Here is a 17,904-nt window from a genome sequence, read left to right as displayed (position 1 = left end):
TGATCTAAATTCTTCATTTCTAATAAAAGCATTAAATGTTATAAACTTCCTCCCAAGCACTACCTTATCTGCACCCCATAAATTCTGGTATGCGGTTTTAAATTTTCATTGAATTCAACGTATTTACTTATTTTCCTGTGATTCCTTCTTGACTCATCAGTTATTCAAAAATACATTGTTTACCTTCCAAATACCTGGAAATTTTCTAGGTATCTTTCTATTATTATTTCAACATCAACTTTATTATAGTCAGAGCACATACTCTATGATTTAAAACATTTTATGTTTATTAAGAACTGTTTTGTTCTTATGGGCCATCTGGGTGAGTGGCTCAAGAAGCCACCAAACTGACCTCTCCAAGTCTTCCAGATAGAGCTACCTTCAAAGTCAGATCCTATTCATAGTTGTTCTCCTTTTCCCTGCTTTTTCTTTCTAACTTTTGTAATAAAGATATGTAATGATTTACTTTTTTATTCCCCTAATATTCATCACCCTTAGCTGTATCCCTATGTTTATTTTTTTTTCTTTTAAAGATTTTATTTATTTATTTGACAGAGAGAGATCACAAATAGGCAGAGAGTCAGGCAGAGAGAGAGGGGAGGAAGCAGGCTCCCTGCCAAGCAGAGAGCCTGATGCGGGATTTGATCCCTGGACCCTGAGATCATGACTTGAGCTGAAGGCAGAGGCTTAACCCACTGAGCCACCCAGGCGCCCTCCCCATGTTTATTTTTGTCGGTGGAAATGAACACTCCCCTGCTCTAGCCATAGAAAAAAAGAAAACACAGTTACTTCCCAGGTAAATTTAAAAAGTGGGTGCTGTAAAAACCCTAGCATACCTACCTGCCACACCTGCCCACTGTCCAAACGCCACTACCCGTGTTCCTCTATGATCCACCATTTTCTCGTAATCAATAAGTCGGATTTCCTGAAGAAAGGATAAAAAATTTTCACCCAGACCAACTAAGCTTAATCTCAATGAGTAAAGCATATATATGAGAAAATAAATATACACATTTCTTTCTCTTATAAAATATATCTTGACTTTGTAAGTTACCATCAGGTGCACCATGAAATATCCAGAAAATGCTGGGTCACAAACTACTGATAGGTCTGTGATTAGAGATGGTCCCAGTAGGGTGATAAATGCCCCCTGAATGTGGTCAATAAAATTGGAAAGGCATGATTTCCTTTACGTTTTAGGCCAGCACAATCTACATATCTATCTACAGTCCACTCATCCCCACATCCTTCCTTCTAGTCTCAAAGAAAACAAGTCCCTCCCAAGGCTAATCCCTGTAAACTGGATCCCAGCTTTTCCCCATGTCTTCCAAGACCACGCTTGGAACTTTTCCTTTCCTGCATTACCCCTTTGTACACTGCTCCTTCCTACCTTAAAAATGACAACACCCCCTTCTCAAGTCCATACGCACAAATCTCATTTTCTCTCTCCCTTCCACCTTCCCTCTTTGTTCTCTCTTCATCCTTTTACAAGTAAACTTCATTTACAAAGTAGTACATGCCACCTGCTTTTCATTTTCTCACCTTCACGGAAACCACATTCTTCTGTCTTTGGGAATCTTCCCTCTCAGCAATGTTTTATTAACTCACATTAAAAGCTACTGATATACTGTAATTACAGAATGTCTTAAATAGTCACTTTATCTCCTCAAAGAGCATATGATTTTTACCATGTGACTGAATATAAGAATGTTTACTATTCATCCAACTCTAAGTAACTGGTTACAAAATACTGCCAAAAAGCAGTTGTTTTTGTTCAGTTCTCTTGTAACAAACAAAAGTTCATGTAACAAAAAAGAAAATCCTTCCTAAGTACTTTTATTTATTTTTTTTAAAAGATTTGTTTTTAATTTATTTGATGGATAGAGATCACAAGTAGGCAGAGAGGCAGGCAGGGGCGGGGTGGGGGGTGGAGGGAAGCAGGCTCCCCACTGAGCAGAGACCCTGATGCGGGGCCTGATCCCAGGATCCTGAGATCCTGACCTGAGCTGAAGGCAGAGGCTCAACTCATTGAGCCACCCAGGCACCCCTCCTAAGTACTTTTAAAGGAGTTTATCTGCTTAAGGTGAAACCTTTTTCTTGTAGCATTATTTACATTAATTACTTTTTGAGTTTGTTTTTCAAAACCACTGGGAATTCATTAGCAGAGGTCTTGTAAATTTGAAATGATAGAATGTATTCTATAGGCCCATACAGAACACAATTTCCTCCCTTCCTTTTACAGTTTGTGAGGTCTCCTGTCCTCTGCCTATCCTTAGATTCTAGTCTAGTTTCTAATGCTCTAATCTAGCAGTCTTACCCCAGGGCTTAGACCTTGGACTTCTCTATCTACACTTACTGCCTACCCTCATCAAGTCTCCCAGTCTTAGATGCCATCAAGTCTCTAACAACCGCAAATATGTATTGGGAGGAGTCGCCTGGAGCTACAAACTCATTATCAATGGCTCCCTCTTTAAAATCTAATGTCTAAAGTCTGAAATCTGCTTAGATGTCTAATGGACCAATTAAACTCAGCAGCCCTAAACTCGACTCCTGTCTCCTGGTGGACCCACCCAAGCCTGCTCCCTCTTGCAGTACCATCATCTCAGTCTGTGGCCACTCCTTCAAATTGCCCAAGCGAAGACCCTGACTCCTCTCATTTGCTCTTTCTCTCATATTCCACATTTGTTTCACCTGTAACTTCTGCAGGATCTGACTTCTAAAATACAGTCTTTGTATCACCACCTCTACTTCCACACTTCCACTCCCTTGTGCAAGCTACTGTCATTTGGAACCTGGTATCCATACTAGTCTAGACTAACAATCTTATCAATTTTCTCCTCCCATCTCCAATATTATCCATACGGCAGGCTGAATAAGCACTTTAGAACATGATTTACTGGGGCGCCTGGGTGGCTCAGTGGGTTAAGCCTCTGCCTTCGGCTCAGGTCATGGTCTCAGGGTCCTGGAATCAAGCCCCGCATCGGGTTCTCTGCTCAGCGGGGAGCCTGCTCCCTCCTCTCTCTCTCTCTCTGCCTGCCTCTCTGCCTACTTGTGATGTCTCTCTGTCAAATAAAAAAAAAAAAATCTTTAAGAACATGATTTACTAATCCTCCACAGCCAGACCCACAGGACCTTGCACTAGTATGCTCTCCGCTTGGAAAACTCTTACCTGACAGATATGACTTGATCCTTCACATCCTTTGAATTTCTGCTCAATGCCAAATTTGCAGTGAGGCTCTCCCCGATCGTCCTATTTAAACTACCATCCACCCACATTGCCCAAAACCCCCTTTTTCCTTCTGTATTATATTGATGTCCAACACACATATCTCCAAGTGACAGATGAGATATCTTATTTATATATTTATCATCTGTCTCCTCCCACTAGAATGTAAGCTCTGTGAAGACAGAGTTCCTTTATTGCCACTGCAGTGAAGATCAGTCACAATGCAGACACTAAGTATTTGTTGAATTAATACTTTAGAGTTTTTGTATAGTACTTATATCTCAAAAAATGATTTCTTCCTTCATGAATGATAATAAATGTAAAAATAATTCCCAGTCCAGTTCTGGCACTACAGAGCTGTGCAACCTCAGTCTAGTCACTTCACCTCTCTGGGCTCCATCTGAGAAATGAGGGAAGTGGATTTTTTTGATCCCCGAAGCTCTTTTCAGCTCTCAATTCTACTTGGTAGTATCTGACCAATTGGCATTATAAAATGCTAATCGTTTGGGGGGAACACTTTTATCATTTTTTTTTCCATTTCAGTACAAAAGGAATGAAATGTTTGGTTTCTCTTATTAAATTCCAAACCTGCACAGCAGAGAAGCCCTAAGAGCAGCAGAACTATTCAAGCACTAATTCACAGATCACCTTTCCTACTGAGGTGAATAACATGATATATTTCCTACATGCTGAAAGGAAACTAAAACTCCACTTGAAATTTAAAGATAGAAAGAAATACTATTTCTATATTAACATTTATGATTACTGGTCACTAATTACCTGTCTCAGAATCTCATCCAGCAAGCCCATATTGGCCTCCTGAGCCTTTATTGTGTGGGAGAAGAATGCATAAGTCTTCTTAGACATTAATTTTTCCTCTGGGGGTCTTTTAACTCCCAAAATTAGACAAGCTTCAGAAATATCCTCCTGAAGAATGCCACCAGCTTTGACATATTCCTGGGAATGCAATTTTGGTTAAAAGTTATTTCCCTAATTTGTTGTATTCTTATTTTCTTTAATAAATAAGTGTAGCAATTAAAGGCACACTCTTTTGAAGGCATAAAATCTGTATGGATCAGAACAAATAGTAGAATAGCTACTTCTAGTATTTTACTTTCTTGCCGAAGATCAATTTAACAAGTTTGGCTTTTATAGCAAAAAAAATTAGAAAATTCACCACCTACTCCTATTTAAGAGCAGAGAATAGTGTGTCATAACTACTAGCACATATGATTTTAAAATATTTGTGAAATGTATATTTTGTATCAACAATGCACTGAAATGTTAAATGCAAAATAGCAATTTACTACTCAGGTGTATTTTGAAAAGAAAGACATATATCTGCAATATTTACTTTTTTCTTTTCTTCTTTTCTTTTTCTTTCTTTCTTTCTTTCTTTTTTTTTTTTTTTTTTTTTTTGGTTCAATTAGTATTTATTACTGCCCCACTCCATCCAGCAGACTGTGCTAGAGATGAGATGGTAAGACACACTAAAAAGGCAGACAACATCCTTCCTATAAAGAAGCTCATGAAATACAGTAAAAAGAAGTTAGGAGCATAGAAAATGAGGCTGAATTCAAAAGAATTATGAACAGCAGAATCTAAGTGATACATTAGTTTAATGGATACTGAGATAATTCCTGGGTGAGATTATCAAGGAAATATGAAACTTTAAAGTAATCTAAAAGGCTAGGTAGGATTTGGAGAGATGGGAGATGCAAGGTGGTAGTATCAGTAGAAAGAATTGAAGAAATATATACAAATATGGAGGCAGGAAAGTAAGGAGTATTTAGGGCATAAGGGATAAGTCAATTTGGAAAAGAAGACTATTACAGTGAATATGGTCTTTACTGGATAAAAAATTAAAATCATCATCAACATTTATTAATAAATTAGTAGTTGCTTTCCTAAGCTGTTTTCAGGAATTATCTCATATAATTTTCCTAAAACTCCCATGAGGTAGGTATTATTATTACGGCCATTTAATCAATGGGAAACCTGAGGCTTACACATTTAACTGAGATTGGGTATCTAGCACATGGAGGCAATAGAAGTCATTTCAGACTTCTAAATAAAGGGTTAGCATGATCCAGGCAGAATTAAAAGAGCATCAAAAGTGGCAGCTGAATAAGAGGAAGATGAATCTAGTTAGGAATCTACTTTAAAGGAAACTACAGATGGACAGATACTACAAGAGTGAACATGTGATTCATACCTGGTTTCTTTGAAAACAATCTATTTGTCCATTTGTAGTAGACTGGTTAAATAAATCACAAATCACGGAGTAATTATGACATTAAAACACAGCCATTAAATAGAATGAAGCGGATCTCCATGAACAGACAAGGAGTGAGTTCCAGGACATCTCACTGACTAAACAAACAAGGTAAGATAGAGTATGTATAGTTTACAACCTTCTATGTAAGACTAAGGGGGAAACTGAGAACACACACACACACACACACACACACACACGCTCATTTTTACAGAAAGAAACATAGGAATAATAGGTCAGAAACTAATGACAATGGTAAACTATGGAGAGGGTAGGAACAGGATGTAAGGGATTAAGATAAGAAGACTTTCTACATTGCATCATTTTACATAGTTCAAACATTTGAAACTTTTAAATGTTTCACTTATCTTAAAAACATAATTAAATCAAAAAGGATTTAAAGCAACCTTGAAAATGTATAGAAAAAAATATATAAATCCAAATGAATATCACTCAAATAACTTTAATACAGCAATCTGAATATTCTTTGTGAGATATATTCTAAAAGCAGAAACACTTTGTTTATTCAAAAAATACTAAACTCCATTTAATAGGTTTATTTTTATTGAGGTATAATTGACATACATTATATAGTTTCACATATACAACATAATAATCGATATTTGTATGTATTGCAAAATGTTCGCCAAAATAAATCTAGTTAACATCTGTCACCATGCACAGTTGCATAAGAACTTTTAAGATCTACTCTGTTAACATTTATAGGTTTATTGTTAGTTATAATAATAGCTATCATGATTCCAAAACTATTTTATGTATAATACAAGATAAAACAAAAAGCATGCCTTAATATTATAAAGAATTAAAATTTTCACTACTGGAGAAAATATATGTAAATATAAAATTTTAAAGGTAAGAAAAACCTGCAATGTTAAAAATTTTAGTTTGAAATATCCATATGGATTCATGATGAAGTAATATAAAGTAATATATATGTATATGTATGTGTAATCTTATTTCTTAGCTCTATCACTAAAAGTGCTAAAAGCAACAATATCTCAGTAAAAATAAGCACACTTAACACCAGATATCAGATCTTGGTTTCTATATACTAAAAGAAATCAGAGCTCCCTGGTGAGATAGTTGGCTAATCCCAGGTGCGGGGCAAAAAAAGCACAAGGTAAGACTAAGACCATTTGTTGGTGCAGGAAAAAAGAAAGCTGAAAGATCAAGTGCTCCAAAGGACAGAGGAGCACCCTTAAAGGAACCCTCTATCTCGAATTTGGGATAACTGGGACATTAAAAAAAAATGGTTAATAGATTATCATACATTAAATGAAAAAGGTCCATACAGCCATAATGATACTCAAAAGAGCAAGACAAAAAAAGTAAGGGCAATCTCTTTTCCTAGAAGAAAATCAGCAAGTAAACTTAGAAGAGTGATAAGGTCAGAAAATCATCACTTCGCAAGCTTCCGTGTTAAAAATGATTCAGGAAAGATCATCAACGTATCCTAACATCTTTAGCAAAAGGTAGCTGATAAACAAACACAAGATTCACAGGTCTCAAAACATCACTCCGCAGAAGACTCAGTAATTACAAACAGAAAAAGGTATGTAGAGAATGGAGAGACCTGGTGGCAACTACCTCAGCCAAGTGACCACGAATTCCTAACCTTGGGACAACCTGGTATTTTGTGTCCGATGTGATAGAGTGGAAAGAACACGCACCACCTGGGAAATATTTGTATCAGAAGTGTTTTAACCTGAATATAATCGCCAGTAACACCCAGAAGCAGACCATTCTACAAGTCAAGTAGTCTGGACTCTTCAAAAAGAGTCAATGTCTTAGAAACAAACAAATCAAAAGGGCGCGCAGATCTAAATTAAAAGAACTAAAGAGACATAACAATAAATGCAATGAACCTTAATTAAGCCTCAATTAAAATAAAAGACCATAAAGACATTTGAGAGAATGGGGAATTTGAAATGGGCTATGTGAGATGATATTATGGAATTACTATTTTTTTAGGTCTGATGGTTATGCAGGAGAATGATTTATTCCCAGGAAATGTAGTAATGTCTTAGTAGCCTTAGGCTCCCCAGTCCCAGAACCAGGGCTGCACATGGACATAATGACTAAAGGACATCGCTCCCTTCTAAAGGCAACTCCTCTATCCCTTATCTGGAGAAAGCACGGAATAGGGTGGAAAAAAAAAAATACTTAACTCATTAAATTCTGGACTCAAGTAAAAATTCTAACTAGAAATCTCATTATAATCAAAACAAAGGAATATCATCATGTGGTGTTTAAGTACATTGGCAAACATTTCATTTTTATTCAGATGTTCCTTGATTTCATAAACATTGCATTTTTACTCGGATGCTCCTTGATTTTCATTTTATTCCCACATATTTAAAAAATAAGAAATATTTACCTTGTCATGAATGGCTCGCCTATTGGAAGGCTGTATCAGGACTTTGTATCCCAGGTTGGTGATCCCTTTGATGTGCCGGGGAGCCAGAGGTGCCCTCCTCTCCCAGGCATTCACATCCTCCCTCCTCAGGGCCACCACCGCTTTGTGGTGAAGCCCTTTGGAAAAGCTGAGCCCCAGCCTGCCCAGTTTGGTCCTTTGTACTCGCAGCATCTTAAAACCTGCTGACTGTAAAGACATCGTAAGAGAACAGGACAACAAAGGCAGGAGGGCTCACAGATCATTTCTGGTCTCCTGAGAAATCTGCTGTAAAATCCAACCAACTCAGATATAACAGACACAAGATAGAGAAAAGGGGAGGGAAACCTTGGATGACGTGAAGTGCTCCCTTACCCAACAAACCCAAATTTCCACAAATGAGGTTATTTCCAAAATAAAAATGTACAGAGTAAATTATAGGACACTAGCCAATATTTGCCAAACCAAAAGAGTTTTTGAAATATGTTTCGTCAAACATGTATTCAGCACAAAAGTTTTAAGCATGTTAACCTATGATGCAAATACAAAAAGATAATTTATGCCAATTTTGATGGCACAAAGGCTGGAATCCTTTAATTGTGCGCAAGATTCTTGACAATCCAGCTCCAACCTCTTTGGAGTTTCATCTCAGACCATTCCCTAAACTGGTGCTACTCCAAGTGTGTCTGGCAGCCTGTTGGCAGTCGGTGACCTGCTCTTTACGGGTCCTGGATGAGCAATGCACAGAAATAGAAAGGGAGTTCTTGGAAACCTCTATATCACATGACCATTTTTCTAGTAATTCAATGTTAATGAATTTTAGAAAAGTATTGGTCCTGGCAGATTGGATATTTAAGAAAACAAAACAAACATGCTTCTCCGTAACAGGTGTTGAAAGGTTAAGAAGCACTGTCCTAGCCCCCCCCTTTGTTGCTATAAACATGCTGCTCCCCTTTTCAGGGTTTCCCCTCCATACCACTTCCTCCTGCTATTATATTAAACCCAGATCTGCCTCAACCAGTTTTCTGCTACTCCAGATTGCATAATACCACTCATTTATTCAATCAAGAAACTGAATAAACAAGAGGCTTACTATGTGCCAGCACAGAGTCAATTTTATATAGATTTTTAAAGCATAAATATTAAACAATAGTCTGTCCCTCTTCAAATGGTTACATATACTTGGTAATTTCAGAGGATAATCTACTGGATCATTTCAATGCTAAGCCTTAGTTTTTTATGTTTAAGGTTGGCATCAAAATACAGAAATTGAATTTTACGCTTCTAGAAATTTCCTACCAATCACTACTAACATACACCAAAATTCTTATGAACACATTTCTGTTACATCAGACTGCAATCTCTACACCAGACCCACTTTACAGATGGGGAAGTTCTGTCTAAACAGCGGCATATACAAGTGGATTTTCTGGGAGCAACTACTTGCCATTTGAGTTAGAAAATTTATAGGTCAAGTCACAACACAACAGACTAAAAGAACAAAGCAAACAGCAAGGAGATCAGCTAAGAAGACTTTAGAAAGAAGAAGGACAGTAAGAAAAATGATGCACACAGCAAACAAACACAATGATAAAAAAGCAGCTCAGGCTCTTTCACTTGGCCAAAATACTAATGAGCAATATTCTGGTAAAAGACTGCTATATACACTATCTGATTTTTTTTTTTTTTTATACAGCTTTTTTAAAATTCGTCTTTTTTTGAGAGAGAGAGAAAGAGAGAGAAAGCTAGAGAGCATGTGTGAGCAGAGGGGAGGGGCAGAGGGAGAGAGAATGCCAAGCAGCCTCCACACTCAGCACAGAGCTCAACACGGCTTTATCTCGCCACCCTGAGATCATGACTTAAGCAGAAATCAAGAGTCGGAGGCTCAACCAAAAGAGCCACCCACGTGCCCTTATACAGTTTTGTTTTTAAAAAAGATTCTATCAGGCCCAAACTCAAGCCCAAGTCCATAGCACTCATTCTTCCCCAAACCAGAGGAAAAACTGCAACAATACCATAGGACTTAAATCCCAATGGTTCTTAAATAAAACCAATTCCAAAGATAAGTGAGTTTTGTTTTGTTTTGTTTTTAACACACAGATGAGCCTAGAAATGGTCCCATATTTCCCACAGGGCTCTATTTCACATACCGTAGGTGACCCTGCATCCTCTATTCTTAGCAGCAATTCTTGGAGCCAATATGAGGGAACACGTTCAGATAATTTGGTGTCTCTCCTCCGCCCAAACTTGATTTATAAGCACTGCCTCACCTCCCCCAGTGCCCATCATCCCACCTCTTCCTCCCTACCTCCCTTGTCCGGGATAGGGAATATGGTGTGGAGACACAGACACATACACACAAATAATACACACATATATATTTGCAAAGGCAGACTTTTTTTTTTTTTTTAAAGATTATTCATTTAAGAGAGAGAAAGAGAGACAGGGAGGGCAGATGGAAGGGGCAGAGGGAGAAGAAGACTCCCTGCTGAGCTGGGAGCTCAACTGGGGACTCCTCCCAAGACCTGGAGATCATAACCTGAGCCGAAGGCAGCTGCTTAAGCTGCAAAGGCAGACTTTCTATGGAGACTAGAAAAGAAGCGTAGCAGGGAGTAGATCCTCTTGTTTCTTTGGGAACCTGCTTTCACTTTCACTTTTTGTAGAGAATTCTCAAATCATAATTCTAACTTTGTTTTTAAATAAACATAACAATAGACACCATGCTAAACACTATGCTGAACACTTTCCAGACATTATTTCATTTCCTCCTTGCAAAAATCTTAATCAGTAGATACTATTATTATTTTCATTTTACAGGTGAAAAAACTTAACTGGAATCTGCCTGGAGCTGCTGCTTCTAAGTAGAAGCAGGATTCCTGGGTTAATATTTAACACTCGGGATTTTTCTCTTAGCCAAAGCCTACAGATCCACACCATGTAGATCTAATGTATGTTAACTGCTGCCAGCTCATTTCTGAAATAAATTAGATTCATATGGCCTCGACTTTAATAGAGTAAGTGATCAGTTCTCTCCCCAGCATGGGGTGCTTCTACCGATCCCTTTCCTATGGGCCACAGAAAATCCTTCCTGAGTCATTGCCAAGGTAAATTCTCGGTTTCTGGGTACTTAGAACAAGAGATTTAATTGCATCAGGTATTACTGCGTTAGTAATTGCTTGAACTTCAAAATTTGGTCTCAACGTGGTAAATCTCCAGGCCCACAATTCATTTCATTCTAAGGTCATCAAGAAACTGCAGCAGTGAGGATTTCTTAACTGTTCTTAGAGCATGGTGGGTGTCTATTTCATGGAAATGTCTAGGTGGGCTGTGTTAGATTTCCCTGTCCTGAATTTTGTGGGCCTTTCCAAGAATATCAGGCAGTAAATGTGAGGTATATTTCTGGCAATGCTTTCAGTGAAACAATGCATGAAGATCCCTGGTTTACCTACTGGTTCTAGTGAGATCACTTGTCAGTACTAATGACAGTTTGTAGGATGAGCGAGGAGGAGGTGGGAAAGCAAGAAAAGGAGATGAAGAGACAAAGAGCGAGCTAGGGAAGATAAGGAGGATGATCAGAAGAAGAAGAATAAAGGGTAGAGAGAGAAGTGTCACATAGCAGAGGGAAATAACTTCCCCTGCCAATTTCTAAACAGTCTAAACTATAAATGTTTACTCTGTGACCTTGGTATATAACTGGGCCTGTTTGTGCCTCATCTGCAAAATGGATTCAGATTAGTGTGTGTTTCCTTCAACACATAAAAGGCCACTGTTCCAAATAGCACAAAAATGAAATTTAAAAGATTCTTCTCTATGTTTTGTAAACCAAGAACAGCACTAAAACATACATTTTTTTAAGGTATACATTTTTAATCAGGAATTTGAAATAACTCTAAAAAGTCACGGGAGTATTACAGTGAATTGCACAGGCATGCACTGAGATAGGAGGACGATGAGTGGATGCACTTAGCAATAGAACATCTCTACGATACCACCATACCGTTCTTCCCATCTTTCAATGGGGGAAAGACTTAAGAACGTCTTTTAATTTATAAACTATCTATCTTTGCAATGTATACATGACAATGTGCCCCAGGGAGGACATCTTTAAATGTTCTTAGTATTTTCTACCCTTTTCAGAAGTGAAAAGGAAAATGGTCATTAGAGATAAAGATGATAGATAGATAAATAGATGGAGCAAGCCCAGAATTCCATACATACCCCACCACTTTCTTTCAGTTACTATGAAATAAACTATGATCACTGATTGTATCACCATCCTAAATCACATGAAGGAAGCAAAGATTTTGTGAGATGTATTCATAAAAGATTATATCTAAGTAAAAGCTGCCTTCAAGAGCAGAAGCCACAGCTCCATCACCATGAGTTGTGACCCACAATACATATTTGGTTTCCAGACCATAATAATCCCAGAGGCCCAAAAGGGTTCCAAATTAACAGAACACCTGGTGATGGCCTAGAACAAATCCAAATGCCTCCCAACCCCAAGGCTTGCCAGAACAAGCCTTGGGCAAGCAGCAACACCATCCTCCAGACTTTCACTTCCTGTTGCATAGGTACATTCTTTTAATGCTTCCATGTTAAATTCCTTTAAAAACAGTTAACATATGTTAAAAACAAAACAAAACAAAAAAAAAAAACAGCAGACTTGGGGCAGGAGGAATCTACTAATATTAATTAATCTGGTCTAAGAATATTCATGTTTTCAAGCAGCTACTCAAAGTCATCCAAAGATCTCTAAAACCCATGACTCTTCTGGTCTTTAGCCCACAAATTTAGTATCACTGAGATGGACTGCAAAGTTAATTTTAAATTGGACTCTAATCCAAAAAGTTTACCTGCTTATTTGTCTTTTTGCTAAACTATAAATGTTTACTCTGTGACCTTGGTATATAACTGGGCCTGTTTGTGCCTCATCTGCAAAATGGATTCAGATTAGTATCTACCTCGGAGGGCTACTGTGAAGTTTATCTGAGCCAATATGCACAAAGTACTGAGTACTATCTTGCACACCATTAATACTTAATAAATGTCAAGAAAAGAAGAAGGCTCCAAGCTTGCTTACTCCTTGAGCGGGGGACAACCACACCACTAACAGAAAACACTACCTTCCCTTTCTCTTTGTCACAGTGTAGGAAGACCTTCACAATGGCTCCACATTGACCCCCTCCCTCCTTCTTTTCATTTGTCAAGGAAAACAAAATGGAGCCCAGTAAGCCCCCTCCTCAATTTCACCCTGCAGGCCTCGGTGTTCAAAATATATATATAACTTAGCATTTTAATACAGTATTCCATTAAATTTATGACACATTTTTCATATTTTAGCCCTAAAATAGGGATGTATTTTATTATGGATGGTATCTTAGATTCAATGAAAACAGTAATGTTATTTCCTATGCCAAATGTACAGTTTCTTAATTCCATAGAATTTTCTTGTGATCTCACCAAAAATACTTGCCACTGTATGCAATGTTATTTGTATAAGATAATTAATAAGGGATTGTCTGGAAAACTTTTCTGTTAAAGGAGGACTGCACACATGCCAAAGGTCACTTCCAAAATCCTGAGCTGTTAAGGCTTAAAAGCTTGGGAGTGGGGGAGGAGGCGGGTAAAAGGGCTCCACTGCAAATAAATCCAAGTAAAGTTCTGATAATGCTGATACCAGTAACAAGTGAGACTGAAAACAAGTATGATTTTCTGGAGTGTGGTAAAATCACTAGGGCAAATTGGCCTAAATCTTTGTCCTCTAACTCACTTTGCAGAATGGCCACAAACTTTACACTGCCAGAAGGTCACATACCCCTAGATTCACTCATCTATGGGGAAAAGGCAGAGGGGGAATGCAAGTGACAAAACATACACGCAGAGACAGAGAGGCATCTATGCAAAGTGCTCCTGCTAACTTTTTATAAAATATGTGAAAGTTACCGCCTGAGTAAATGACCCTTCAGTCCCCTGAGTAGCTACATGGGCATAATTATAGCCACAACTTCCCCACATTCTGATAACTGATGGCCCACAATATCAAAAAATGTCCACCTTTGTTCAGGTTACTGAATGCTCTCTCTCCCTTCTTTCCTCTCTCCTAGCCCACCCCACTCCCACTCCCCTAAAATCAGTGTCTGAAAAACACATCACTTCTGGAAGTTGTTAGGGCATTTAGCGCAACTCAGTCAGGCAGAGGAACTGCGCCTGCTTGTGCCCCTTCCCAGCCTAAGTGCTCACACTGGACACGCAGGCCCCGCAAGGTCTCAGGAGTTGCTGAGTGCCCAAATTTCTTAAATCTTCTTTGTCCGTTAGAGTATAGCCAAGCAACAGCAGTATGCTGGGGAGGAGGGGGGAGTGGAAGGGGGGTGTTGGTGAGAGGAGTCCCCACCTCAAAGAGAATGACCAGCCAGAGATGGTCAGGTTGAAGAGTCTGTGATCAGAGTTTGTCTAAGCAGGCCAGAGCTGGAAAAGTCGACCGGCAACCGCATACAGAGAAAGCTGGGGTTAAGGGAGAGGGCTGCCCCCCAAAATCTCCATCAACCACACCCCGCCGCCAGCCAACCCAAATAAGTATACAGTCCGAGAATTAACAGGGTGTTCGTTCTGCAGCTTCCACATCTATCCTTTATTCCCCAACGACTGCCCCTGCTTCCCCGGCCAAAAAGAGAGAGAAAAATAATAATAATAATTGCCATCCCTTCCCTTTGCTATTCAAAATTCCAGGACTGCGCTGACAGCCCTCCCTCGCTCCAAAGGAAACGCTCGCAAGGGAGGCCGAAAAGCTCGCCACCCTCTCTCTCGGCCGGTCCGGGAAACCACTGGGTTGCGCGGAGTCGCCGAGTGGCCCGCGGCGCAGGGCGTGGGAGAGGCAGGGCTCGCCCGCCGCTCTCGGAGGACAGTCGGAGCTCGCGGGCGATCTCCAAGCGCATCTCGCCCGCTGAGCCCACCGCCCGGCGGCTCAGCCCCCTCCGGGCGGCCCTCCTCACCTCGTCCCCGCTGAGGTGCCGACGGGTCCCGCCGCCTCCGAGCTCCGGAGAGGGTAGGTTCCGAATTCCCAACCGAAATTGGGATGCGGGCGGGGAAGAGGAGGTGTTTGCTCAACTTTTGAGGACGTCATGCCTCTTCTTCCCGCAGCCAATCAGCGGCCGCCCTGAGGGAACAACCTTCTCCTGCGCCAATCGGCGGCGCTGCCAGGTGCTAGGTCATGCCCTGCCCCTGCTCCTCCCCGAAAATCCCTCTGCCTTCTAGATCTCTGACCTGCGTGCGTCCTTAGCTGGGGGCATCACGTCCTTCCAGGACAGTTATTGACCACGTTTGTAACTGTCCGTAGCAGAGGACAGGCGGAAACGCAGGAGGACGAAAACAGTCCGGGCATTACACACTAGAGAGATGTGTGTCTCTCCCGGAAAAAAGTTGTGAGCTCATGTGTATTACGTTTGTTTTAGCGATACACACTTTTCAAAGCATTTCACAGCTTCATAATAAGCCTGTGAGGCCAGATGACAGTTCCTAGAACAGTTTTAGAGTCCAACAAACTGAGACTACCAAATTAAGTGTAGTGTATCTATATCCAGTGAATATTAAGTGTAGTAATATTCACATCCAGTGAATATTAAGAATCTATGTGGCAAAGTCTACTAGTCTTAAAAAGTCCTAAGTGGCCCTACAGGGACAGGAGAAATGCGCTTCATAAAGACTAGCCTCAGTGCTAGAGGCTGAAGAAATGCCAGATGCCCATCTGTGGTCCTTCTAGGAAGTCAATGGCCTAAGGGTAATTGTCCCTCCTATTCTCATAACTTTCTCCAACAGACTTTTCTTATACCTACCTTTTCTCATACCTACCACTGAAACAGATGTGTTTCACCATGAAACTCTTGTGTCAATAATCTAGAGCCTAGAACATTCTTATAAACTCCAAGCGCAGAGAAAATTAAAATCTTTTCTGGAAGCTAAGACTGTCCTCTGTATCTCTAGATTCATATTCCTAATGACTCCTCTACAGCCTTCCCTTTGTATTAGGTTTCCCAGCTCTATTCTTGATGTCACCAGCTTCCTAATTACCACTGAGCCAGGCCTGAAACACGAAATTTGCTTCAGTTCTTCCTCCATCTGTCAACCCTACCTCTGGTGTTGACTCCGACCTTTAAAATCCCTCTGTGATCTGTCTCACCCAAATCCCTTTTATGCACTGACTAGGTCATGTTTCCTTAAGCACACAACTCTGATCATCTCATTAGCCTGAGCAAAAGCCCCTGGGACTATCCACTATTTGTAGACCACTGCCCCAAGTCCTTCACATGGCATGTGATTTGCTTCAAGATTCGGCCAAAATCAGCCATCTCAGCTTTATTTCTATGGTAGAACCAGCCTTAAACTGACACTGAAAGACAATCCGTGCTTTGCTATATCGCTAAGGGTTAGGAGTCTGAATCAGAAGCCTTAATTTCTCCCTCAAGTGGTAAATCATGAGGAATTTACTTCATTTTCAGAAAAGCCCAGGTTCCCTTATCTGTTAATAGAATAATAATAGGAACTACTTCGTGGGGTCATTATGAGAATAAAATAAGCTGACATCCAAAGTTCTCTGCCAAGTGTCTTAAGAAACGGACAATTATTATTTCTCTCCCCCAGTATCTCATGCTGTCCACTTTTCTGTAATTCTCATTTACAAAAATGTCCACCTCTCCAAAACTAATCCATCCTTTAGGGTTCAGCTCAATGAAGCTGTCCCTGAATAACAAGCAGATAAGATCTTTCCCTTCTCTGTGTCTGCCTCTCTTAATGTACTTACCACTGTTCTCCTTATACAATAGCCATTTGTATCAAGCCTATCTCTGTCCCTTACCTGTTGTCACTGTCAGCTCACAAAAACCTTAATAAAAGCAATACATATGTGAGCTATATATATCCTTACTCCTTTTTTCCCCATTTTGCTTCTAACACAATACTATGCATGTCGTAGATCAGAGTCTCAGAAGGAAACAGATGGCACAATCCAACCGAGTAAGTTAGGAGACAGAGAGGCATGAAAGGAGTAAGTGTGTGCAGCAATAGAGGAAGGCAACAAAAAGATGCTGCCCTCCCTCTCACGCCCCAGGGACTAGCAACAGTGAGAAGTACCCACAGGCCTTCATGTGACCGGGTAAGGGATAGACACCAGAACTCAGAAATAGCTCAGAAAGAGCTCTAGCTAAAGCTATGGGGGAGTGCCACTTGATAGTGGTGGCTTTAAGCCATCATGGAGGGAGCTGCCTAAGAACAAAAAACTCCACCTAGAGGGAGCTATCTAAGGCAGAAGTCAATAAACTTCTTTTTGCAAAGGACCAGAAAGGTCTCTGTCACAATACCTCTGTCATTTGGAGTGTAAACGCAGCCAGAGACAATACTTAAGTGGATAGGCATGGCTATGTGGCAATAAAACTTTATTTATAAGAACAAGTTGCAGGGCAGATATGGACTGGGGGTGATAGTTTATAGACCTCTGGCTTAAGGAATGAATAACCTCCCTTCATTCTCCTATCCTCCCATCTCCTGCTGGTGCTGTCTACAAACTGAACACAAGAAAAACCAGAGGGTTGATGCAGTCCACAAATGTTAGTCCCTCAGGGATAGAGCAGGTAGAGAAGGGGGCAGAAATTCTAGAAGATTCCAAGGAGAATATTCAGCAAAAAAAAGGAGTTCAGCAAACGCTTGTTGAAATTAATGATTCATATTGACTGGTTACTGTGATCACTCTGCAAATGGTTGAACACTCATGGGAAAGCTATCAAAATTGCTTCCCTGAATGCATGAATTTGGGAAAGGGCCCTGGGCCATGGTGACTCCACAAAGGACCCATGAGGCTCAGTCAGCTTCCCTCCTGCTTTACTTTGAAACCTCATCACTTCTGACCTGCCTCCACCTTGAAGAAATATTAACCTGGCCCAAATCCCTCCTGTGTGAATTCCAAACTACTGTTCAAATGCTTATGGTATTCAGGAATTT

General features: G+C 40.1%; 1 protein-coding gene across 1 annotated transcript in view; it reads right to left on the bottom strand.

Annotated features, from left to right (window-relative positions):
- The window catches only part of AASS (aminoadipate-semialdehyde synthase), a 51,259-nt gene extending 36,256 nt beyond the window's left edge, over positions 1-15,003 (bottom strand). The window contains exons 1-4 of the mRNA XM_082692239.1: positions 14,907-15,003; positions 7,900-8,124; positions 4,007-4,183; positions 841-925 (exon numbers count right to left, since the gene is read on the bottom strand). Of these exons, the coding sequence (XP_082548365.1) occupies positions 841-925; positions 4,007-4,183; positions 7,900-8,109 (472 nt within the window). The 5' untranslated portion in view covers positions 8,110-8,124; positions 14,907-15,003. The remainder of the gene's footprint in view (positions 1-840; positions 926-4,006; positions 4,184-7,899; positions 8,125-14,906) is intronic.
- Between the last annotated feature and the right edge of the window lie 2,901 nt (positions 15,004-17,904).

This window comes from Mustela nivalis (assembly GCF_964662115.1).
Source record: "Mustela nivalis genome assembly, chromosome: 12".
Classification (NCBI taxonomy): Eukaryota; Metazoa; Chordata; class Mammalia; order Carnivora; family Mustelidae; genus Mustela; species Mustela nivalis.
This window is presented reverse-complemented; position numbering and strand designations above follow the sequence as displayed.